Source organism: Ceratotherium simum, chromosome 19 (assembly GCF_057802395.1).
Source record: "Ceratotherium simum simum isolate JZ-2026a chromosome 19, ASM5780239v1, whole genome shotgun sequence".
Classification (NCBI taxonomy): domain Eukaryota; kingdom Metazoa; phylum Chordata; class Mammalia; order Perissodactyla; family Rhinocerotidae; genus Ceratotherium; species Ceratotherium simum.
Genome location: NC_141918.1, coordinates 13,592,068 through 13,618,463, shown reverse-complemented (window position 1 = coordinate 13,618,463; position 26,396 = coordinate 13,592,068). Strand labels below are relative to the sequence as shown.

General features: G+C 37.2%; 1 protein-coding gene across 3 annotated transcripts in view; it reads left to right on the top strand.

The window, feature by feature from the left end:
* The window catches only part of RNGTT (RNA guanylyltransferase and 5'-phosphatase), a 304,153-nt gene that overhangs the window by 69,021 nt on the left and 208,736 nt on the right, over window positions 1–26,396 (top strand). For all 3 annotated transcript variants that reach the window (XM_087443866.1, XM_004422111.3, XM_087443867.1), the window contains exon 9: window positions 25,766–25,901. In XM_087443866.1, the coding sequence (XP_087299992.1) occupies window positions 25,766–25,901 (136 nt within the window). The remainder of the gene's footprint in view (window positions 1–25,765; window positions 25,902–26,396) is intronic.

Below are 26,396 nucleotides of genomic sequence, written 5' to 3'. Positions count from 1 at the left end.
GTCAGCTCTGTTCTTTAAAGATTCCAGATTCTCCTTTATCTCCTCCATTGTGTTCTTCATCTCCATCAGCACTGATTGGTTTTTCTTTATGATTTCAATCTCTTTTGTGAAGAAACTCCTAATCTCATTGAATTGTTTGTGTTGTCTCGTATTTCGTTGAGTGTTTTTATGATAGCTATTTTGAAATCTCTGTCGTTTAGATTATGGATTTCTATGTCTTTGGGGTTGGTTTCTGGGTGCTTGTCATTTTGCTTCTGGTCTGGTGATTTCATATATCTTTGCATTGTGGTTCCTGTGTTGGCTTTGTTTTTCCTCATCCTGGAAATCTCTGGTTGCAATTTCCACCCGCCACCACTGTGTGGTGGTAAAGGGGTGTGTAGTCTAAGCCACCTGTGCTCTGCCCCGGTTTTTCTGCTTCGATCCACAGTTGTTTTTTTTTTCCTGCTGCGATCCGCGGGTAGGGTCGCTTGGTCTGGTCTGCCGCGGACTGCTTGGTCTGGTCTGCCGCGGATCGCTTGGTCTGGTCTGGTGGGTTGAGCTGTAGGGTCTGGTTTGCGGGGAGGGGGGGCTCTCTCTTTTGCCCTCTGGGTCCCTGGCGTGGGGGGCTTCTCATTTTCCCCTCGTTATCCACTCTCTGGGGTGCTCAGATGTTGATGGTAGCCCTGTGGCTCTTCTGAGTCCTCTGTGCTGGAGTTTCCCACTGGCTGAGAGAGCCCGAAGAGCTACGGTTTCCCTGCCGAGGGCCGCCCCTCCCCCCTCTCTGGGAGCCGCGTGGACCAGGAGCGCTGATCTGATGGGGAGGGAGAGGAGTTCTCCTTACCTCTCCCCACTTCGTCTGGGAGCCCAGCACGTTCCGCTCTCAGATGTGCAGCAGTGTGGATCTTTCCGAACCTGCTTTTCACTGTCTGGGATTCCGTTGTTGGTCTGTGACTGTTCCTTTTGTTGTATCTTATCCAGGGAAGAGTTCACGGGAAAGCTCACTCCGCCATGACGCTGACGTCACTCCCTTCTAGAACATTTTTAAAAAATTACTTAATTGCCTCCAAGATAAAAGTGTTCACTCTCCATTATTGAGGCATTTAGACTGTTTTCCAGCTTTTTTGTTGTTATAAATAACTATAATGATCTCCTTATGCCATCTTTGTGTAGATTATGATAAAAATAGTATCATTTAGATAAAGAGTATGGAAACTTCTGAAGTCCTTGATACACCTTGTGAAAGGTTGTGTGATACCCCTCAAACACCATTGCCTAAAAGAACCCATTTCGCTGCATCCTTGGCAGTTTTGGGTGGTTTTATTTAGTATAAATAATAATGTAGACAAGTTGACGATTGGAAAATGAAGTTTTGTTAGCTTTAATTAGCGTTTTTTTGAACATAGTGTGATTGCACAAGTTTATTATGTATTTTGGCTGTAGCAACAATTATATTTTAACAGGTAACACTTGTGGAGCACTTACATATACTAGACATTGTTCTGAGTACTTTACATAGAGTATCGTATTTAATGTGCACAACTCTGTGAGTTATAGGTACTATTATTATCCCCATTTTATGAATTACGAAAATGAGGCATTTTCTAAGCCAGCACAGTTATTATCTGAATGCGGTGGTCTGGCTCTAGAGCCTAGGGTCCTTACCACTGTACTGTATTATAAATGTATTTCTTGTTTCTGTATTGCCAGGTGGTGTCTTCATTATTCTTTTTCAGTATCTCTTTATTTTTACTCTTTTATTCTTTTAGGTGAATTTTTGTCATAATATATACTTATTCTGATGTCTTCCTTATAAAACATTATATAGAGAGATTAAAAGTTCTCCCTGTGAGAACTTTTATCCCTCTCCTTGGGATAATCAATATTAAGTGTTGGATAGTTGGTTCCTATAGACATTATGCCTCCATCTTCCTGCCTGCTGCTGTTTTTCCTCACTGCCTGGTCCTCCATATAAATGGGATATGATATATACTGTTCTATTATAAATAAACTGTAGAAAAACTTGATCACTTTTCCTCAGATCGCTTTGTGATGGTAATTGGAATAGCACTGCACCTTTCACTTAATGGGAAAATCAGTGTCTTTGCAGAAATAATATTTATTGTTTTAGTAGTAGGTTTAGTAGGTAACTATTAAGCTACTGTAGGCTGTAGAAGGTTTCAAAGACAATAGAAGACACTGTAGGAAAACAAAATACAATTCCTGCCCTGAATTTACATAGAGTATCGTATTTAATGTGCACAACTCTGTGAGTTATAGGTACTATTAAGCTGAAACTACAGCTTTAAGATGTAGTTAAGAGATGTAGTAAAACTACGTATAGTACAAGGAGAATAAGGAGAGGTGCCAACGAACTACTAAGGATATTACTTGATATTCCACGTGAAACATGAGTGCTCATTTTGATTTTAGGAGTATAATATCGAGTGTCTTAGATGGATTTTTAAATTTGATAGTGGGCTAAGTAAGAGATACAGACACATTTGTTATTTTGTATTTGAATAGTGCCACTGACCAGACTGAAAAATGTTTGCCTCCTACCCATCTCTCAGCTGTGGAGCCGTCTGTGGGATGAGATGTTAAGTGGATTTTCTTACTTATTTTTTCACAATTCCACGATGCTTTAAGAACTGGTTATTTGCTCACATGCTGTAGTCCATTTTGTGTGATTATAGAAATGGCAAATATTAGGTTGGGTAAAAAAGGGAAAAAAATCTGTTCCTCTTTGTGAATCAGTGAGAAATTGTTTGAAAGAATTATAATTGATTTTTTAAGAATGTATGCTTTACACAAAAGAAAATTGAAAGTAATCAGCTATGCCAGGGACAAATGTAAAATAAAACAAACCTTTGGAATATTTCTTTTCATCTTTTCCTCTTATGGAGACTGATTGTTTTGTAAAAATCAAAATGGTTTTACATTCTTCTGCCCCTTTGATATATAGTGCTGCCCAAACCATTTTAAGTGACTTTTAAATTTTATTCCAGATCAAGGCAAATCTGAGCAATGGATGTGGCATTACTCTCTGATGGAATACCACTTAAAAGGATGCTGTGTTTTACGTATTTAATTTGTGTGGCTATGGAGTTCTAAAAAGCATAACCTGTTGCATTCATAGTAATTAATGCAAATCAATAGTTTGATTTTACACTTCGAAGTCTGATAAAGACAGTCTATCTTCTCACTATAAACAGAGCTACTTAATCTAAAAGTAACTAATTAAAATAACCAAGAGAGGCCTCTTATCTATAGAACTGGTAGATTCATGAGATTTGTTTACCAGTATTGGAACTAATTACCCGATTTGTGCAATGAATGATAATTTTGCAGTGTTCCATTATCTTGAAAGCTTTTCAAATCCTCTTAATTAAGTCAAGATCAATGAATATGTCTTTACCTTACTAAACCTTTTCCATTGTTAGTAGCTGTGACTTTTTCTAACATGGACTTGATATAAATGTCAGTACAAAAGTTTTTTTTGTGATTCTGGTCTTGTAATAATGAAAAAGTGTTAATGTCTTTAAAACTATTTTTCCCCATTATAAAAGTAATTTGTATTCATTGTAGAAAATTTAGAAAATGAAGATAAGGAAAAGGACAAAAATGAAAAGCATCTATAATCTCACCATTAGAGATCATTGCTGCTTACGTTTTGGTGTGTATGATTTTAGACCTTTCTCTCTGTCTATATATGTTATTTGTTTAGTTAAATGAAAAGGTATTTATTCCACAATATTTTTTAGTGTGCATTATGTGCCAAGTACCATTCTAGGTGCTGGAAGCTTATTACAGTGGTCCCTGCTATAATGGAGCTTCTTTTAGGTGAAATATGTTTTCTACATAAACTGTTTAGTGTCAATGATTTATATTTAGTAATCTACTATTTTTACTTAATAGATCTTAAATATTTTTCCATTTCATTAAACATTTTTCTACTAGACGACTAAAAATAAAATTATTTCTTTATTAAGGTAATACTTGTTTATGCTTAGACACATCATCCTGGAAAGCTTATAATGGAGAGCACTAGAACCCTTCCCCATCCCTTCCTTCTCTCCATCAGTCCTGCTCCCTAAAGGCAACCGCTTTCAACTGTTTCTGTTTTTTACTTGTTCTATGGTTATCCCCAAATCTCTAAATCAAATGTTTATATCTCTGTTTGTTAATCAACTTTAGATGAGTTCCTAGTGTGGTCACTGAGGATGGATGTAGCTTACCACAATCTTTTTTGTGCTCATCTTTCCTTCCTAGTTTCTCCTCATAGTTATGCTATTATTGTTAGTTCTTTCTTGATCACACCTGTATATTTAATCCCCCTTTCATTGTTCTAATAATCCCCATATAGGGTTTCTTGACTCTTCATCTTTTAAGATGAGGACTTCAGAGTTGCCTTGCTTCATCTGCCTTGGTTATGTCAGCTCTTAACTTTAATATTGTCATTTACATGCTGTTTGGTAAACATAGTTTTTAAAACAATTTTTTAAGTCTTTGGTTGAATTTCAATGGTGAAAATACTTAAAAGTTTTTCACTGAAACTATTGTTTAGTATATTTCCTTTTTTATGGCATGAGAAGAGGAATCACTAATATTTCAAACATACAGGGATTTGATACATACACTTGGTTACAAAGACAAAAGTGTCACTTGAGATTAGGGAGTTGCTACTGCCTCTGGTTGAAACCTGGTTAGGGCTTGCTGCTGATCTGCTGATCTGCTGGAGGAGATGCTGCTGCTCTGGCTGGTGCTATTGGAGAGCACTCACTGTGGCAGCTTAGCAGCCACTCGCTGAGGAGCCCAGAGTCCTGTGGCTGCTGCCTTCAGTGCCACCTGAGATGCTGCCAGGAGCAAATCACTATGTTTCTCCCTTCCTCCTTTTTTCCAGTCTCCTTCCGGGTAGCTGGCAAAGGAGTCTGGGAAGTGTAGTTTGCTTGCTTCTCAAACCAAGATACACTGAGAGCACAGAAGTGCAGGGATGGAGCTGATCACCAGAAGACAGCTAACTCGTCCAGAGTTCAAAGTCATGACTTAGCTGCGACTTAAAGTAGAACCTCCCTATTGCTGAATTTAAATAGGTTCTTTTTTTACTCTACTAATTGCCTTTACCTTATAATCAAATTTTTTCAGGGTTTTAGTCATTTTATTTCTTCTTTCAATTATTTTTTTGTTATCCTGAAGACTTTTCTCTTTTAGAGCCTTCTGTGATTTCTAGCTTCTATATAAAGCTCTGTTCCCAACTTTTATTCTGGTTGGGTGCAGCTTTCTGGATTCCATGTTTTTCTTTCCTCCCCTCTCTTCCCTGCCTTCCTTTCTTTCTTTTGGTTTATTCTCTCACTTTGCAGGGCTCCCTCCTTAAATCACTTCCTAAGAAAGTATGTGTAAGAAGTAACTTTTCAATCCATGTGTTACTCTAGTCATCCTTTGTAGTTGATGTTTTTGGATCTGGATCTTCTTTGGGGTTTTGCAAAACAGACAGCTCCATTTGTGGATGTTGCTGCCTCTGCAGTGCTTCTCAACATTTCTCTCTTTTTTCTTGTCGACCAGAAATTTATTACAATAGTTCACCTGCCGGTGCTCTTCCCTCTTTCCCTTCATTATCTTCATTGTTGTGTGTTGTATTAGTTGTCTATTGTTACCTAATAAATTACCTCAAAATTAACAGCTTGTGACAATTTGGGAGCAGTTTAGTTAGTGATTCTGGCTCAGTGTCTCTTATGAGGTTGCTGTAAGCTGTTGGCCAGGGCTACTGTTATCTCAAGGTCCACGTCCAAGCTCACTCAGGTGGTTTATGGCAGGCCTCAATTGACCTGAAGCCTCTATTGCTTGCCTTATGGGCCTGTCCATAGGTTGTGTGGGGAGAAAAAACTTTTCTTCTACCCACTTAAGTTTAGTGTTTGGGCGCCTGCAAATGAAACAGGCAAAAGGCAGAAGAGAAGAAGTGTATGCATATGCTACGGGAGGGCACAAAAGAAGTGGTCTGCTAAATGACTAAAGTTAGGGGTTTATATACCTAACTTAATAGGGGAGAGGGAGTGGGGAGGAAAGGCTACTATAGGAAGAACAAATGGGTTTCTTTTGGAAAGACAAATGAGATTTTAGGGGAACAAAAGAGAGATAAGAAAAGTTTGTGATCATGTTTGTTTATGAAGGTGCGAGCATGACAGAGACACATGAAGTGTCTTCCGTCTTCTTCATGGCTGTAAAACTCCCCTAGAGATGGGATTTAAGATAGTTTCACTTTGAGGCCAGCCTAGTGGTGCAGCGGTTAAGTTCACGTGTTCTGTTTTGGCGGCCCGGGGTTCACGGGTTCAGATCCTGGGTGCGGACCTACTCACCACCTATCAAGCTGTGCTGAGGCGGCATGCCACCTAGAAGAGCTACAACTCTACAACTACGATATACAACTGTGTACTGGGGCTTTGGGGAGAAAAAAGAAGAAGGTTGGCAATAGATGTTAGCCCAGGGCCAATCTTCCTCAAAAAAAAAAAAAAAGATAGTTTCACTCTCAGACACCTTCCTGGGAGTAAAGCCTCCCTGAAGAGGGGATTTATGACAGCCTCATTCCCAGAAGTTGCTGCTTTTAGTCAGCTAAGGGAAGCTCTGAGGAGGCTTCATTCTTCATCTGTTGAATCTCAAATGTCTTCAGTTTAAAGTAATCTTCATGCTAACTCTGGGGTGCCAAGTGGGTCTCTACAGCTGCCTGAGTGTCCTCACCACGTGGCAGCCAGCTTCCCCCACAGCAAATGATCCAAGTAAGAGAGTAGACACTCTAAGATATCCAAGATGGAGGCAGTAGCCTTTTTATAATCTAATCTAATCTCAAAAAAATGACATATAATCCCTTCTGCCATATTCTATTTGTTGAAAGTGAGCTATAAAGCCAGCGCACGCTCAAGGGAGGAAAATTAAGTTCCACCTCTTGAAGTGGGGGAGAGTGTCAAAAAATATGTGGACTTGTGGACATATTTTTATTTATTTATTTTTTTTTATTTATTTTTTTTTTTAAGTTTTTTTTTTTTTTTTTTTTTTTTTATTTTTTCCCCCCAAAGCCCCAGTGGATAGTTGTGTGTCGTAGCTGCACATCCTTCTAGTTGCTGCATGTGGGACTCGGCCTCAGGATGAACGGAGAAGTGGTGCCTCGATGCGCACCCGGGATCCGAACCCGGGCCGCCAGCATCGCAGCGCGCACACTTAACCACCAAGCCACAGGGCCGGCCCATGTGGACATATTTTTAAAACCACCAGATGGCTTTATACTTAACAAAGCTGTTTTTTTTTTTTTTTTTTTTTTCTTTTATTTTGATAGTGTCTTGGGAAGAAAAGGAGTCATACTGGATTATTATCTTCGTTGTATGAATGTACCATAATTGACAAATTCTGTGTCCTTGGAAATTTAGATTGTTTTGAAATTTTTGCTTTTATAACAGTATTGTGATAATAGTATTGTAGATAACTTTTTACATATAAGTAATTGCTCGTCTCATAGTTCATTATAATCATTTATTGCTGTATTCTATATGCTCTAGAATACATTTGTGGGAATACACACATTTTTTTAAAGTAAAAAACTCCAAAGTGTTAAATATTTTTGTAGCATTTTCTGCAGTGATATTTTAAGGACCATGTTCTGAACTAATATATTTTAATGATTTATTAAACTGATTCATCACTGAAAATTTTTTTTTCCAGTTCCTTTTGGTTTACTTTTGGCATTTTATGGCCTCACTAGATGGCAGCAGAGGATCAGCTTTAATTCAGGCTGCTTTTGTGAAGCAATAGAATTCTAGTGGTACCCACTGCATTGTACATCTAATACATCCGAAAATCTTAGTTTGGGATTATTAAGAATTTAGTAAGGATTAGAGGGATCATGTATACAACAGTATTGAAAGTATAGCAATTTTGATAATGTTGACATGTTCTTTTGTGCCTTGCATCTAAATTATTATATTTGTAGGTGACATTTTGAAACTATTTTTGCAAAAACGATTTTGCCATATTAAAATCCCTAAAAGTGTTTTTTGTCTCCTTCAGGAAGCTGTGATGTTCTTATGTTGGAATCTTAGAGAGTGAAAGAATGATGTGAAGATTCTCTTTTATCCCATATAGGATTTTTGCTCTCAATTGTTTGTGTTCAGGGCACAGGAGTCTAATAGAAAAACTTGATGTTGGAAATGTAACTCCTTTAGTTTAGATAGTGAAATTCATGTTTGTAAGGTAGAAAAGTCATTTGACTTTTATGTGTTATATGAAGAATAGTGATTTTGACATATGTGTTCCAATTGTATTTTGGGAAAGAAATTTCTATAACCATATGCTTTTTTTTAAAATTGTATATCATATAGTATTTTCACTTTCTTGGGGAACTGTATTCAGTTTTTGCATGTTATGGTAATTTGGTTCCCAAAAGACATTGTTATCAGTGAACTAGGTAAAGAAATTGAGAATGAGTAATTCTGGCAGCTCTTTTTTATTGTGAAATCTGATATGAATATGTTATAGGCAGCCCATCTTAGTACAGCATGTCTCTGGCTTTCAGCCCAGCTCTAATGTTGCTGCTGTTGCTGATATTTTTGCTGGCAGGTGAGCTTTCTTGGACAAATTTTACTTTAGTAACATTTTGGAATTTAGAAAATTTAATTTTTTAAATATGTTTTTACATGGGCAGAGAACTAAATTTTGTCTCCCCATGAATTATTTAGAATGGCATTTAAGCCTTTTGTGTGTTGTATTAGCCTGCTAAAATGTAAACTAGTGGCTAGAGGTACATAATACAGTATGTAATTAGAACAAATAAAATTGCTGCTTAAATTATAAACCTCAAGCAACTGTACATTGAGTCTGTGCTGTGATCTGGTTTTGGTAGTTGCCTTAATATTATGAGTCCATATTATATTTATTTCTGTAGTCTCAGAAGTATTTAGCTACTTGCATTTAGTATTTAGCTGTTGAGATTGGTGCATCTAGAATTTCTCCTGGTACTTTTATGTGAACATGAACAAAGACTAGTGGAAACCAGTCAATTTCTTGATAGTGTGATCCATTAAGCATTGTGTACTAATAAATGGAGAAATTAGAAATTATTTTATTTTATTTTTTTTTAAAGATTTTATTTATTTATTTTTCCCCCAAAGCCCCAGTAGATAGTTGTCTGTCATAGCTGCACATCCTTCTAGTTGCTGTATGTGGGACGCGGCCTCAGCGTGGCCGGAGGAGCGGTGCGTCGGTGCGTGCCCGGGATCCGAACCCGGGCTGCCGGCAGTGGAGCGCACGCACCCAACCGCTAAGCCACAGGGCTGGCCCTAGAAATTATTTTAAACATTTGGTGCACTTAGATATAATTTTACTGACATCTTCTCTATGTGCACGAAACAATCAGTATTAAATAAAATCACGCGTCATCGTGTTGTGCATCTTTCACATGTGTTTTTAATTATCTTTCTTAAAAATACCTTAGTTGTGCTATTTGTCCATTTTTAAATTTAAAATAAATAATTGAGGATCTTTATAGTAAAATATTTATGGTAAAGTATAATATCTGTGTTAAAAGTAAAGTTATTTCAAGGTTCTTATAGATTAGGTCTTTCTCTCCTTTTCACTAAAATAATTTAAAAAATATTCATTGTTCTAGTAGAAATAGCATGAAAATAAAAAGATGTTGCTTATTTTAAAGAAAATTTCTAGAGGGGAAGGGGGGCAGGAGGAGGGCGAAAGGGATAATTCCGCACGTGTGTGGTGATGGGTTGTAATTAGTATTTGGGTGGTGAACATGATGTAATCTCTGCAGAAATAGAAGTATAGTGATGTACACCTGAAATTTATACAATGTTATAAACCAATGTTACTGCAATAAACAAAAAATTAAAAAAAAAAAAGAAAATTTCTAATTTTTGACAAGTTTTAGATGGTAGCTGTTCTGACTATATACTCAGAGCCACCAAATAAAATATTTTAATGTGTCATCAATTTCAGTGGCAATAAAGTTTTGAGAGGAAAATTTGTACATATTTTAAAAGAAATTTAGGACATGGCTCATGCTCTTTAAGTGGGTCAAAATGTAATAGCGATATTAAAATGGGAATACGTGAGAGAACAATATGAAATATAATTGTGTATAAATGACATGACATAGACTCCAAGAACGTAGGAGTTCTTAGGAGGAGGATGATTAGTGAAGGGTGAGTAACATGGGAAGAAGAATGACATAAAGTCATGAGGTGGGAACAGTTGGAGCTTGACAGTCCTGACTAATAATTGGTCTAAATCCAGAACCTATGTAACTTCTGGCCACTGGGCAGTTAGATGCTTAGGCTAAAGGAAGAAAATTGTTACACTGGTGTCTGGTTAAACCCTTCGTTTATATTTTTAAACTTGTCAGAGTTTTAATGATTGCTGAGCCATGAGTCTCTGCTTTAAATTTTGACTGTTAACATCAACTTCTACTTTTTCTTGAATTGTTTTTAGGAAGTTGTGAGGTAGAAGATCCTTTATCTCAATCTTGTTGAAATTTAAGGCCACCTGGAATTGCTAAATCAGTTGGTTAGCCCAGTGGCCTTTGAGGTACTTTTATTAAAAGAGCTGTTTCTTTTTTCTTTTTTTTTGTGAGGAAGATCGGCCCTGAGCTAACAACTGCCAATCCTCCTCTTTTTGCTGAGGAAGACTGGCCCTGGGCTAACATGCATGCCCATCTTCCTTCACTTTATATGGGACGGCGCGACAGCATGGCTTGACAAGCGGTGCGTAGGTGTGCGCCGGAGATCCGAACCAGCGAACCCCGGGCCGCAGCAGCGGAGCGCGCGCACTTAACCACCTGCACCACCGGCCGGCCCCAAAAGAGCTGTTTTTTGAAATAGAGTAGAGAGTATGGTAAGAGAGTATTGTCCATGGTGATAGAGAAGGCAGGGAAATGAACACTTGGAATAGTTGCTGTGGAAGGGGAAGCAGACCACCTACTTCTGTGACTGGAAGAAGAAAAGAAAAGGGGTAATGTCACAGCAACCCCTGCCAAGACTCCTCGAGGGGTTATCCTGCAGGAGGCACAGGAAGACCACATAGTGATTCACCCCCAGTCATCCCCCCAACATTTATTTCCTATTTTCAGTTATAACTCAGAGACTTTTAGGTGAACCTTTTTTGGGACTTTGTGAAAGAAAGCTTTTATTGAAAATAGATTGTATTAGCATTCATTCAGTTAGTCTAGCCGACAGTGAGTTGTAAAAGTTGCAAAATATAAAATGTGAAAACTAGAACAGACTGTGATTGGAACTAACTTGTGGTCCTACTTAGTCTTCTTTTTCTTCTCTCTTTTTTAAGTGAGGTCATATTGGCTTTTAACATTGGGTAAATTTCAGGTGTACATTATTATATTTCAGTTTCTGATAGACTGCATTGTGTTCACCACCAATAGTCTAGTTTTTTTAATTTAATTTTTTTTTAGTAAGATTGGCCCTGAGCTAACATATGTTGCCAATCTTCCTCTTTTTCTTTTTTCTCCCCAAAGCCGCGGTAGATAATTGTATATCTTAGTTGTAGGTCCTTCTAGTTCTTCTGTGTGGGACGCCACCTCAGCATGGCTTGATGAGCAGTGAGCAGGTCAGCGCCCAGAATCTGAATGGGCGAACCCCGGGCCGCCAAAGTGGAACACGCAAACTTAACTGCTGCGCCACTGGCCCAGCCCCCCGTAGTCTAGTTTTTATCCATCACCATACGCGTGTGCCCCTTTATCCCTTTTGCCCTTCCCCCACCCCCTTTTCCTCTGGTAACCATGACTCTGTTCTCCTTATCTGTGTGTTTATCTTCCACATATTAGTGAAATCTTATGGTATTTGTCTTTATCTGACTTTTTTCACTTAGCATAATACTCTCAAGGTCCATCCATGCTGTCACAAATGGCATGATTTTGTCTTTTATGGCTGAGTAGTGTTCCATTATATATATATACACACACACACACATACCATATCTTCTTTATCCATTCATCTGTTGATGGGCACTTGGGTTGCTTCCAAGTCTTGGCTATTGTGAATAGTGCTGTGATGAACATAAGGGTGCATAAATCTTTTTGAATTGTTGATTTCATGTTCTTTGGATAAATACTCAGTAGTGGAATAGATCATATGTTATTTCTATTTTTAGTTTTTTGAGAAATCTCCATACTGTTTTCCATAGTGTTTCTTTTCTTGTTACTCCTCTTTGCTCCTTTTACCCTAGTTTGCATCAAAACAAGAATATTTCTGTAGCTAAGAAGGGAGGAAAAATCTATTGAATATAACTTTTTGGACAGGTGCCTTAGTGGAAGCTCCTTTTCTTCATACGTTTTTAAAAATTTTAATTTCTTTGGCTTATTTTGGCTTCTCTTGTTTGGCTTTTCTATTTTCTTTTGCGATTTGAGGGTTAAGGGTGGTTAGAGGTTGTTTAGTGCTTCTCATAAGTTAACGTGCGTACAAATCACCTGGGGATCTGTTAAAATGTAAATTCCGATTCAGCAAGTCTGGGGTGGGGCCCATATTCTGCATTTTTAACATGTTCCCAGGTGATGCCAATGCATCCAAGGATCTGCTTGGATCCAGTGTGGCCCAAGGATCACGCTTTAGTAGCAAGAATCTACTCCATCTTCTCAGGATGAGAATATCAAGGACAGAGGGACCAAGTTTGTTCAACAACCTATGTCTAATTAGCAATTGTGGGCTTTTATTTTTTAACGTGACAAAAAAAAAAGTCATGTTTTTCAGCATAAGGAAATATTTAAAAACCAAGAGAAATCTTCCTCTCCTACTTAAATGGCAAGTCCTTTATTTAGTCAGCTTTATTCAGTTTGAATCCTTAAGATGTATCTTAACATTTTCTCTTCTAACGTTATCACTTTTGAGGATTTGAAGAAATTGATTTATTTAACTATGTCTGCATCCAGTTATTGTTTTAGAGGGCTTACATTTTGGACTTTTGAGAAACAAATTTTAGTGAACTTAGAAGATATTAAAAAAAATCTGTATTTTCAAATCTAGTTTTTGAGGTAGAAGCTTCTTGGTATAGAAGGGTAAATCATGTTTTTATTTATGTAAAGTGACTATCCATGTATATTTTATCTTCAGACAGTTATGAACTGGAGAGGTGATATAACCAGATAGATTTGTGTCTTTGGTAATGCCTATATGCATACTTTCTGTTCTTACTTGCGTTTGAATCTAGTCTGGTTTCTCTTGTGCCTTAAGTGCTGTGAGGATTGTTACAGGGCTGGAGGTGGGGTATACGCGTGTGTGCGTGTGTATGTGCACGTGCTACTTGGGTGAAGTGGGACTGCCTAAGAACCCTTCCAGCCCTTTAAGATTCCATAATTTTCTAATTCTTTGTAGATTGGTGGAAAGGAGGAGGGAGCATACTCTAGCCCACAGAAGTGGCAATTAGCAAGATGCATGTTGCTGGTAGCAAATAAATACAGTCCTGATTTGACAGTTCTTGTCACTAGTTGAAAGGTATGCTTTGTTACTCTACTTGTTGCATTTCCCCAAACTCTGTTGGTTGATTTTTTTAAACTTGTACACAGGAGGGGACATTATCAGTTAACTCTTATTGTTATAATAATTGTTGTGTTTCTTTTGGGTTGGTAAGGGAAATATGAACTCATGTAGATTTAATTATAATTTTTAAAAATTTATGCTGTTACTAATTTTTCTTTTAATGAGCTAGATTGTGGGGCAAAAACATGATAATTTTCCATTATGTACAGTAGCTTTTAGAATTATTGTATATTTATATATACTATTATTGTGAGTAAATCTTAAGAAGCTGTTTCAATACATTGGAATATTTTAGGCTTAGGTTTGTTTTTATCATTCTAGTGTTTAGAAAACAATTTCCTAGACAGATTGAGAGAGCCACCTGATTCAGGTTTTTTGGAGTTCTCTGTTTTATTGCTCACTCAAGTCATGCAGCTTCTGATTTTACAAAATTTGCTTGGGTCATACCTATTCATGGAAAAATGAGTTAAGTAACTATTTACTGTAGTTGTTGTCTGCCTTTGACTGTGTAAATGTCCTTATAAGCTTGAGTTTATGGGCTGTGGCTTACCTTTACAGGGAATTACCTATGGTTTACTTTTCTACATTTCACAATTTCTGCATTCACTCATCTCTTTCTCCTCTCTGTTCGGAAGGGCTGTCCTCTTCTTTCCTGCCTACACTACAGGGTTCTTAAACTAATTCTTTCTGTTTTATCCAGGGTTCGTTTTGTCAGTGACCTCAATTCTTTTTTTGGATTGTGCAAAGTACTAGTTGTAGTATTGATAATAATGATATCCAGCCTTCTTTATTCCATAATGATATGTGTGCCTTGGACATAATATAACAAGAGCTGACATTTTATTACCATGTGTCAAGCACTGTTCTGTACCCATCACATATTAACTCATTTAATGCTTTTTTTTTTTAAGTTGTGGTAAAATATACATTACTCAAAATTTACCATCTTAACCATTTTTAAGGTCAATGGTATTAAATACATTCATAATGTGTGCAAACATCACCACCGTTTGTCTCCAGAACTCTTTTCATCTTGCAAAACTAAAACTCTATACCTATTAAATGATAATTCCCTATTCCTCTCTTTCCCCAGCCCCTGGCAACCACCATTCTACTTTCTGTCTCTCTGATTTTTATTACTCTGGGTACCTCATATAAGTGGAATCATACAGTGTTTGTCTTTTTGTGATTGGCTCATTTCACTTAGCATAATGTCCTTAAGGTTCATCTGTGTTGTAGCATATGTCAGAATTTTCTTTCTTTTTAAAGGCTGAATAGGGGCCGGCCCCGTGCCTTGGTGGTTAAGTGCGCGCGCTCTGATGCTGGTGGCCCGGGTTCGGATCCCGGGCGCGCACTGAGGCACCACTTCTCTGTCCATCCTGAGGCCGAGTCCCACATACAGCAACCAGAAGGATGTGCAGCTATGACATACAACTATCTACTGGGGCTTTGGGGGGAAAAAATAAATAAGTAAAATCTTTAAAAAAAAAATAAAGGCTGAATAATATTCCGTTGTATGTATATACCACATTTTCCTTATCCATTCATCTGTCAGTGACACTTGGGTTGCTTCCACACTTTATTTATTTATTTTTGGTGAGGAAGATTGGCCCTGAGCTAACACCTGTTGCCAATCTTCCTCTTTTTGCTTGAGGAAGAGTGGCTCTGAGTTAACATCTGTGCCCATCTTCCTCTATTTTTTTGTATGTGGGATGCCTCCACAGCATGGCTTGATGAGTGGTGTAGATCTGTACCTGGGATCCAAACCTGTGAACTCTGGGCCACTGAAGCAGAGTGTGCTGAACTTAACCACTGTGCCAGCCGCACTTCCACACTTTAGCTATTGTGAATAATGCTGCTATGAACATGGATGTACTAACTCATATAATTGTAAGCATTTTAGGAGGTGGAGACTTTTGTTGAGAAAACTGAGTCTGAGAACAGTCAAGTGATTTGTGCAAAATCACACAGCAAGGAAGAGCCTGTCTGGGATGCATGTTCTTAACTACCACAGTAGACTCCCATAAATCTTTCTACGTTGGTACCTTCTGTTTTGCCTACAGATATCTTCACCCCTATTTACTGTATAGTGATATATAATTAATGGTATGTAATACAAATACGTTTAATACTAATGTTGGCAAATGAACTTACAGTATATTATTTTTTAACGTTTGTTGCATTTTAACTATAAATCAGCTCAATTACAAAGTAAAGTTGAAACTCCTTAAACTGGATTTTAAGGCTCCTACTTGTTCCCTGTATGCTTCTCTTCTACCAGTGGCGATTATTTGTTGTACATAATAGAATTATGATTTTCAGGAAACTTGGAGTGATAGAGTGATTTGAATAGGACCTGTTATTTGGAGTATGGGAGATTTCATGGAAGGAGTTTTGAGTAGAGTTTGAAGATATGTATTTTAGGATGAGATGGTGTAGTAGTACAGATACATAGGCTTAGAAACAGGCATGTACAAATTTCTGAGCAGTAGAGGATGGCAAAATGAGAAAGGGATAAGGAAGTTGCAGCTCAGGTTAAAGCATATACCTAGGAGTTGGACAGTTAGAATCATTTCATATATTTGATGAGATTTTTGGTTCCGATCTGCCTGCCTGTTTTTTAGGGTCTAAATAGTAAGCACTATTCAGTCTGGTATTAGAAGCTCTGGAACTGGAATTTTCTTCCCAAAGCCCATAATGATAGCATTTATACCAATGACACATGTAAACAAAGTAAGCAAATTAAATTGTTTTTTAATTGTTGGGTGGTTTGGAACAAATTCGCTCTGTAACTTATTATACACCTCATTATTTCTATTACTTATCATTAATTCTGTGGAATGGTAGGGTGGAATGCAGAAACTGACACTGGGCCCTACACCTTGCCAAACTCTTTTATAGTGTTGGTTTTTAAGCTTTCCACAAGACTCTAAATCTTGCTGGTTGAAGGGAGTTTCCTGAAACAGAAACATCTATGCTTTGAAAATTATTATCTGTTGATAGAAATAAGCATACGTGATACTTTAGTGAGAAGGCTTGGAGAGTTTGTGATTTTTTTTTTAATGGTGGATACCTCTTGTTCTGCAAGATTTACTTGTGATGAATTACCTAAATTGAAATAAAAGTTAGAGTCTTGACTGATGATTTTTCCATAGACAAAGTTTACCAAGTACTGAGCTTAAACAAAAAAGTAGATGAACAGAACATAGTAGAAAATTTGCTGTATAAACAACATATAGAATAAAGATGGCTAAGCTTAGGTAGAAGACCTTTAAATGTTGGCAAATTGACCAAATGTTCAGTGGCATGCTGCTGGCCTGCCATTTAATATACAATTAACATTCTACGATCAAAGCCTGGTTAGATAAATTTGATAATTAAATTGGTGGGGAAGTGAATGGGCTTTGTAATTTAGAATTAAATAATACATGTTGTCTGTTTAATTAAGTGTTGTGTGTATGTAAGTGATCACATAATAGAATGAAGCTGCGGGCTTAAAGTGACTTGAAGACCATAAAACCTTATTCACATCTGTTTCATGACTTTAAATTGATGTGATATGAGGATTAAAAAAGAACCAATCCTTTTGAAGAAGACTGCTGTGCTTATAGAATCAGTAAATCAAAATAAAAATACCTGTTGGGTTGGAATCTTTTATAATGCTGAATGAAAATTTTGATAGTTTTTGATGAGAAGAATATGTTAGAACTGTGTCTTTATTTCAGTGATTGTTAACAGCAGCAATAAAAAATTTAAAAAAGGTTAGGTGGTGGTAGTGTTACTGTATGTGTCTATGTTCTCTTTAATTTGTTAATGTGAAAATATGAATGACCTTAATGTGAATACCTTGAATTTCTGGGAAGATGAAATAAGGTAAAGCTGTACTTCTTCAAATAGTTTTTCTTTTCAAGGGTTGAAATGTTATTTTTGTCAGGTAAAACAGATAATAGCTATTAGTTTGAAAGTAAAGCTCATGTGTAGGATTACATTGTTTTATCAAATATTGATCCTTTTGTGTAAGCGATGCAAACAGTGATATTTAAAGTTACTTGAAGTCTTTTGCTGAGATTCCTCAACTTATGTCGGCTGACTTTAGGTTGTGTTTCTATAGAATTCTAGTCTGAGTGGTGGTTAGATTCCCAGCCAAACTTGCTTAATTCCTAAGGTAGCTAAATTACTTATTGTGCGTGTCTGCTGTGAAAAATGATGAAACGTACTGTTCCAACACTGGTAACTAAACAGACTATAATTGGCAACAAATATAAGAAGTTTATAAAAACTGTATTTTGACTAGTTGAAAAACTATTGGGGAAAACTGATTTGATTTTATAAGGTAAGGAGGAGATAGATCCATAGTGTTATGGAGATTGTGAGGGGGACTCTGTGACACTGATTCTCTATTTTGTCTAGGTGGATTAAAAACTTACTACTCTTAATTTTGATAGATACCAATGTGTCACTACCCTTGATCAGAGTTTTCTTAGGCTCATTAATGGAACTAAGTGAATGAGGCAAGAAGCAGGAAAATATTTTTTCATTTAAGAAAATTGTGGAAAATATACATAACATAAAATTTCTTTTTTTTTAAGAGTTGAAAGAAACAGGAAAAAAATAGGTTAGAGAGGATGTGGGTATACTTTGCTAAAGAGATTACCACAGATAAAATTTGCTGAGCCGTGAGCTAGTGAGAGAAAAAGGCAAAGTGTGCATAACCCCCTGTTCTTTTCGGGAAGAACGAAAGCTGGAGTGTGGCGAGTCAGCTGTTCTTGAATTGTTTTTAGAATAAGGCATGACAGGTGTTGGTGGGTAGGGGGGCAGAGTCTGACCAACTGCACTTATGTCAGGAACGTTTATAATTGTATCTGGGGAAGTGGCTCTAACCTGAATTTTCCTTTTAAGAAATTTTAATATACCTGAATTTATTTCTGTATAGCTGTACAGCCTTGAGTATTAGGTTTCAGGAACTTGTGTGCCAGTTCTGGGGGAGTAGAAATGAGAGGAAATGTAGCTGGTATAGGAACAGTAGAGGTTTGGCAGTGAATTCTTGTGAGAGAAAAGGTACAAAGGGAAAGTAAACTCTGGGCTTAACGTTAATACACTTATCTCTGTTGAAGGAGGGGAAATAGATGGACGCCTCTTGGCATTAAGTTATTATGTAAAGAGATAGTATCTTGGAACCTTTGGTATTGAAGATATGTTGGGGGACATAACAGTGGGGTTATGTCATAGGCACATTTAACTTACTTGAATTCAGCTGTATATTGTAGGCAAAAAGGAAAGAAAGAAAGAACAAGAACCAGCATATCCATTGCACTGCATTGACTGTAAGCAGTAGAAATCAACTTTGGCTAATTTAAGCAAAGGAATAAACTGGAAGGCTCTCAGGAGAACCAGTCTTGGAAAATGCATAGGAATCAAGGGAAGCCAGGCAGCAGGGCGCAGAGCCAAGGTCAGGCACAGGAACACTTTGAGTAGGAAGCCACCATTGGCAGTTGCTGACAATGCCTCTGCTCTTGTTCTGAATAATTTTTCAGCTGTTCCTATGCCTCTCTGTCAGTCACTCAAGTTAAAAGTTTTGGGAAAGGAGCATTCCATTGTCTGGCTTAGATCCTGAGCCTATTTCCAACCTGCCATGGACAGGGATAGAGAAAATCTGGGCCTTTTGGTTTCCAGTGTGAAAATGAAATTATCTGTATCCATATCAAAAACATGGTGTCTGTCACTTCTCCCAAACTAAATTGAACAATTACTCCTTCCTCCTTAAATGCTCCATGGCTCAGTAAATAAAGTGCACCTAGTTCCTTATGCCAGAGGCTTGGAAGTCATCCTTAACTTCTCCTGTTCTCTCAGCCTCATATCCAATCAATAGCATATTGTCCTGTCAACCTGCCTCTTAAATGTCTTGAATTTATCCACTTACCTCTAAGTTATTGCCACCGTAGTCTAACTTGGTGTACTGTAGAAGCCTCATAATTTCTCTGATCTACAGACTGGTTCCTACACTATAGGAGTATATGTTGTGTGGGGGTGAACTTTTAAAAATGCAGGTCAGATTATGTTATTAGTTTGCTAAAACCTGTCAGTGGTCCACTCTGTATTTACCTACTGTTTCTCAGCTCTAATCCACCCTTTTAAACTGTGATAGGGGACTGGGACTCTGCAAACTACATTTCTCAGACTCCCTTGCCAGCTTGCTTCCTTTTGAATTTTACCATTGGGAGCACTGGCAGGAATTTGGTAGGTGAGAGGAGGGACTCCTCTTGTTTCTAGGTTCTTTATACCTCCAGCAGCTGTTGACACCTGTCACTTCCTTCTTCTGCTTCTTTTTTTTGTGAGGAAGAGTGGCCTTGAGCTAACAGCTGTTGCCAATCTTCCTCTTTTTGCTTGAGGAAGATTCGCCCTGAGCTAACATCTCTGCCAGTCTTCCTCTGTTTTGCATGTGGGCCGCCGCCATAGCATAGCTGCTGATGAGTGGTATAGGTCTGCACCCGGGAACTGAATCTGGGCTGCCGAAGCACAGTGCGCTGAACGCTGAACTTAACCATTAGGCCACGGGGCGGGCCCCTTTCCTGCTTCTTTTGGCACTCTCAGCACCAGCCTTGCTGCTCCCCCTCAGTGGTACCGGCTTCTGGGTGGTGCATCCCAGGTAGATAGAGTGCCCCTTGCCTCACTTCCTTACCCCCTGGGCTGTCTGCTTAGCTGTTTGAGCATCTTGCTTCTGGCCTCCTCCATAGAGATTCAAACTTGAGCTGCAGGGCTCCTCTCCTTAGAGGTCCAGGTACCAGCCATATTGTGCCACCTCGTTAGAGGTTTGAGCACCCAGCTGCATAGACCTCCCCCACCCTCTTCCAGGCATTAGTCCCATAGTGCCCTTCCTCCTGGCTCCTAGCTTCTGATAACACACCTCTTCCATTTTGATCCCACAGCCCTTCTGATGGTAGTCTTCTGCAGTTACTAATCTCTTGATTACCTTAGCCTTCCCTTTTTACCTTTTCAGTGTTCTAATATCTGTGTAAGTAGTGTCCTTTATTAAGTCCCCTCTGTTTGAATTACTCATTATGGTTTCTGTTTGTCTCATTTGAGGGGTTTTCCATTTTCTAGGATAAAGTAAAAAAAAGTTTTTATTAATTCCTAAGTCCTTGGCTACTTCTCTAGTCTCAAGCCATGCCATTTGCCTTCTTTCTTTTTATGCTTCAATATTCTGAAATTTTTTTAGTTGCCAGGACATGCTCTGTTTTTGTGTCAAGGATATTGCATCTGATAGACTGTGTCCCAAGGTCTGGTTATCATCCTCCCCCCTTCACCCTTCTGCCCCATAACAGTTGCTTGGCTAACTCCTGCATAATGCAGGTCAGAGGCAGTGTACTGTAGAGGTTGTAGAGATAGGCCTTGGTCTGGGTTTTAATATCAACTTTGCTCTTTTGCCAGCTTTATGACCTTGAGCAAGTTGCTTAACTTGATGTGTGTTTCAATTTCCTCATCTAGAAAATGGGAATAATAATTTTACCTAAATGGTAAGGTTGTTGTAAGGTTTAAATGAGTTAATGTAAAGTGCTTGGAACACTGCTCCATGCATAGTCATTGCTCAGTAAGTGATGATAACCTGGAGTTATTACCAGCTATATGAGAATCCTTCTGGGATGCCTTTCCTGATCTCCAAGCTCTGACAGGTTCCACCTTTGCATGCTGCTTGTAGTGCCTTGTACATCACCTTTTCAGTACTTACTATGCTTGGCATTATTGGTTTAATGTCTTGTTTTCTTGCTAAGGGTCTAAATTACATGAAGTTACACGAAGAGTCTGTGCTGTTCACTGTTAGCATCCTGAGCATCTAGCACTGTGCCTGATACCTGCTTGGCCCTTTAGTAAATTTTTTTTTTTTGAATTGATTAACCATTTTTAAAAGAAAAACTATAGTGAGTTTGATAGCAGTTAATACAAATGGATAGAGATGCTGGTGAAATGAATCAATTTCAGTCATCAACTTTTCTGTTTTTATTGCCCACTGAAAAGCTCTAGTATAGACGCTCTATAATAGGAGAGGAGAAATACCTGCTAATTTTGAAGCTGCCGTGGTATGATGAAAAAGGTTTAGCGTCCCATCTTAATTCATTGCCACTTACAAAGGGAAAGTGGGCTCTGATAAGACTATATTTCTATTTTTTATTTTTGTGTGTCTTTAATTTTTCCCCCCTAGGTTGTGAAAGCAATTTGTTCTTGTTTCAAAAATTTCTGAAAATACAAAAAAGTATAATGAGGAAAGCAAATATCATTGATAATTCCACATAGAGATGACAATTCTTAACATTTTGGTGTAGGCTTTCCTGCCTATCTTTACAATATATACAAAGTTTTATCTTCCTACCCCTCGTAATCATATTATGCGTTCCGACTTTTAACTTGCTTTTTCTTCGTTTAATGTATTGTATATCTCTTTCCATATTAATGAATATTTTTATCATCATCTAAAATATGCTCAAGTAGTATGCTGTGATATGGATGTGCAGTATTTATTTAACTTATCTGCTAAATGATGGACATCTGAGTTTCATTTTTTCACTGTTATCAAATGCTGTGATGAGCATCCTTGTACATATAGTCCTGCTTAACAGGTATTTATTGAGTGCCTTCTATGTGTATTCAGATAGACTGTGCAAGACACTTGATCTGTGGGAAAAAACAAAGTTGATATGATCTCTGTTTTCATAGAGTAGGTAAGATAAATTCTTAGAAATGTGCTTGATGGTCAGGTTTGGTCTGAATTGGTGATAAATTTAAATTATAAGATGTTTAAAGACTATTTTAGTCTCAGACTACTATTAGTAATGTGTAAAATGCTATTAGTCACCAATATATTTTTTTATCAAATTTCTTCTTTAATTATGTACTTCCTAAATTTTATTAAGGTATATTTGGTGGTTTTACTTGATTAGCTATCTCACATCTCAGTGACTGCCCTGAAAGATTGTTTCTAGTCAAGCTGGAAAACCAGCATTTAAAGTAAAACTGGGGCCGGCCCTGTGGCTTAGCAGTTGGGTGCACGCGCTCCGCTGCTGGCGGCCCCGGTTCGGATCCCGGGTGTGCACTGACGCACTGCTTCTCCGGCCATGCTGAGTCCACGTCCCACATACAGCAACCAGAAGGATGTGCAACTATGACATACAGCTATCTACTGGGGCTTTGGGGAATAAAAGGAGGAGGATGGGCAATAGATGTTAGCTCAGGGCTGATCTTCCTCACACACACAAAAAAAGTAAAGCAGTTTATGAATATGGCTTTTCTGTAATCTGTATGGCTTTGGTATATATAGTTTAATATAAAAAGTCAATCAGCGTTTTCTAATTCAGTGAAACTTCTACTGAATTAATTAATTTTTATTTTTTAATGAGAATGGACATAATACAAATAACTTAGTAATTCTGAATATTAAATTTGCAATTGAGGTAATTTCCTAATTAATAAAAAATTATGTTACAGTAGTGATTCATACCCACTGAAGGTAGAACTATAGTTATATACTAAGCCAGCATCTGACAGTGTGTGGGATAGGGGATAGTTGCCTCTTTTTAAAGAATCTGGCTGCTTTCAGAGACTTTGGAGTGATGTGGAAATATTTCCACGTTCCTTACCTTCTCTCCATAACGTCAAGTAGCTCCTCACTTTTTGTAGGTGTCACAAAACAAAAGAACACCTGATTAGGAATGACTGGAGTTCAAACCAAAAAGCATATGCTAGAAACTTGTTCCAAAGCCTGAAAATTTATATGTGCAGAAGAATCCCTAAATACCAACTGCTAAATAATTTCTCTGGTATCTCTGCAGATGCAAGCTGTGTTTCCCATGGGCAATCCTTTATAGTGAATTCTGTCTTCTAAAGCCTTGTCTTCCTTGGTCTTTTAAATCTGTTTACATATAAGTGTACAAAAACAGTATTTTCTTTTAATTAATACTCTACTTGAAGTAAAAAGAAAAGTCTGCTAGTAAGATACTTATATATATATATAAAATAGGTGTGTTAAAATATGAATAGAAAATAAACAATTATGACAGAAAAAGCAAATATACCAGCATGCTTGGATTTAATATTTATTCCGTGTGAACATTGTATTTAATTCTGAGCTTCTGGGCACCCAATGAAAAGGGAAATATAATTTCTGTCATCATCATATGATCAGAAGAGACAAGCCATTTCTTTTTATCTGAATTGTAAAATTTATTAGCATAAGTCAGCTTTTTTCAAGTTGTGAATATGGAACACCAATTCTGCTGAATATTACCAGATATCAGGATTAAGTTTAGGAAACAATGGGCTAAATAAGATAAACAGACTTACATGTGTTCTCATAATCTTAAATATTCCTAATATGTATCTTGACTTTCTGAGAGGTACAATGTTTCCTTAATTTATTTTGCCACAAAATGCTTTTTAAAGTAAACATTAAGCTTTGCAAAATGCTGGCCTAGGTCCTTAAACAACGTGATGGATTGTGTCTTCGATACCATTTTTGCAGAAGATATCACAATTGCTTTTTATTTAGCTTTTTCTTTATGTTGATTTAAATTTTCTTTGAAACACAATCCAGGGCGAGGCTGATTTCTTCCAAGAAGCCTAGATTTTCCCTATCCATCAGGAATTTCTGCTTCTGAAAAGCATGTGCAGGAAGACTTTGGGAGCTAAATATTCCTGTTGACTGCGAGCCTGCTGGCCTGGCAGTTGGTCTAGGAGTCTCTCATAGTCAGTCCAGACTGAGGCTGATTTTATTTGTCCTAGTGAAACCTGAGTCTCCATGATCCCTGTCTACTAGGACTACAGCTGTTTCAGTATGTAGCAAGGGCCTAAGCTCTCTACCTCCTCCCCAGGGGCCTGCTGGGACTATGTAATTGTTTTGAAGACACTAGTAACAGCATGCGTCCAGTCCAGTCCCAAAATGTAAGCCCCTGTGGTCTTCCTTACTGCTCTTCACTCTGTTGTCGCACACTTCTCTTACCTCAATCAGTTCTCCCATTTTTCCTCACCTATCCAAAACATGTCTATTTGCTCTTGAGAACAGTCGTTTATGGGAAACTAATTATCCAGTATTATATTAGCCACCATCTACTATGTTAGCTTCCATCTCTTCATTTAATGTTTCTTCTATCCCCTGGCCTTAACTTGATTCAGCTCCATTTTTCGGTCATTTCTTCTTTTTTCTGACGTACCTCGTGGGTTGGACAGACTGGTCAGCATTCTCAGTGGTACATCCAGACTATTATTCTTCCACTCTTCCATTTTACAACAAACAAAAAATAAAACTTAACAAAACGATTCTGTTCCTTTGAGGCTCATGCCTTTTAACTTTCGAATTTATACCTGTCAATTTTCTCTCATTCTTTGAAGAGTTTGGTACCTGGGCACAGTCTCCATTTTCACCCCAAATTTTGCCATTATCTATCTGGTAGCATAGTGTGTCAGTCTGTAATTTCCTCAACTTGAATCCACTTAGACTTTATTTTTATATGTGGTGTGGAGTAGAGCTCTGTTCTTGATGATCCACTGATGGGGAATCAGTGATGATAACTTGACCATTTGAAGAATGATGCATTTTAAAGTATAAATTCCCCCATATATTGATTGGTTCTAAGAAGATAAGGGCTAGTGAAAACTCTCATGAGCTTGTGTTTAAAAATATTTTAATCTTATAATAATAAATGAGAATTGTACCTGAAGTGGTGATACTGGCTATATCATAATATTGATTCAAAGAGGAGTTAGCTGTTTTGCTAACTGTAGTGTGGTAGAGAGAGCATTGGATAGTTTGCGTTCTGGCCGTTTGCAAATCACTTACTTTCTCTCTTTTTTTCTACTGCAAAGTGGAGAGAGTAATACCTAATTCATACAGTTGTTGAGCCAATAAAATGCAATAATTGCATATATGTGTGTGTTTTGTAAACTCTGATGTTTAAGAGCTAATAAAAATTAAAGAACTACTCTCTCCTAAGATGGATCATAAGATTGCTCTTGAACATCACATTGTCTCCATAAAAAGCTTTGATTTCTCTATACCCTGTGTTTTTTATAGGAAGCAAAAAATTTTTGAAAGAGAATATTTGTATTTGTAGTACTTTAATCTGAATGATGGTGGAGGGGGGGACTCTAGTGAACATTATTCCACGCAGCTATTGTAAGTCTAAGGAAAAACAATTTAATTGTTATTTCTTAGGACCCTATTCATGAATTATACCGTTAATATTACCTTTTTAATGTTTCATTTACAGATATATGATGTTGATTGATGGCACAAATGAAGTTTTTATGATTGATAGAGATAATTCAGTGTTTCATGTTTCAAATCTGGAATTTCCATTTCGTAAAGATCTCCGTATACATTTATCAAATACTCTCTTGGATGGGGTAAGTCATATTTTATCTTTTTTTTAAAAACAATTAAACATTGACATTTTTCTTTCTCTAGCAAGTAAATATGTATTTTTATTAATTAAATAGGAAATTTAGAATCTAGTTTTTTTTTATTGAGGTATAATTGACATATAAAGAATCAAATCCACTTTTTATTAGGATGTTAAATTCCATTTATATCTTACCCACTCTTACTATCACTTGGTCATTGTCTTGGGTATGTGAACAAAATTAAATTTAAATTTTTTTGCACTTTGTGATTGAAAAAAATAATTCTTGTTAAAAAAAGACTAATTTTATTTTATTATTTTACTTGTCAATTGAATTTTAATTATGTGATATGACATACCACATTTTTCCCTTGGCTCTTTAGCTATGGACTAATAGTTTTGTTTAAAGAGAATCATGCCTTTGAAAGCAACCACTGTACTTTTACATTTGAATTTTGAAAGCTGATAAGAATTTTCCTGTTTCAGAAAATCTATATTT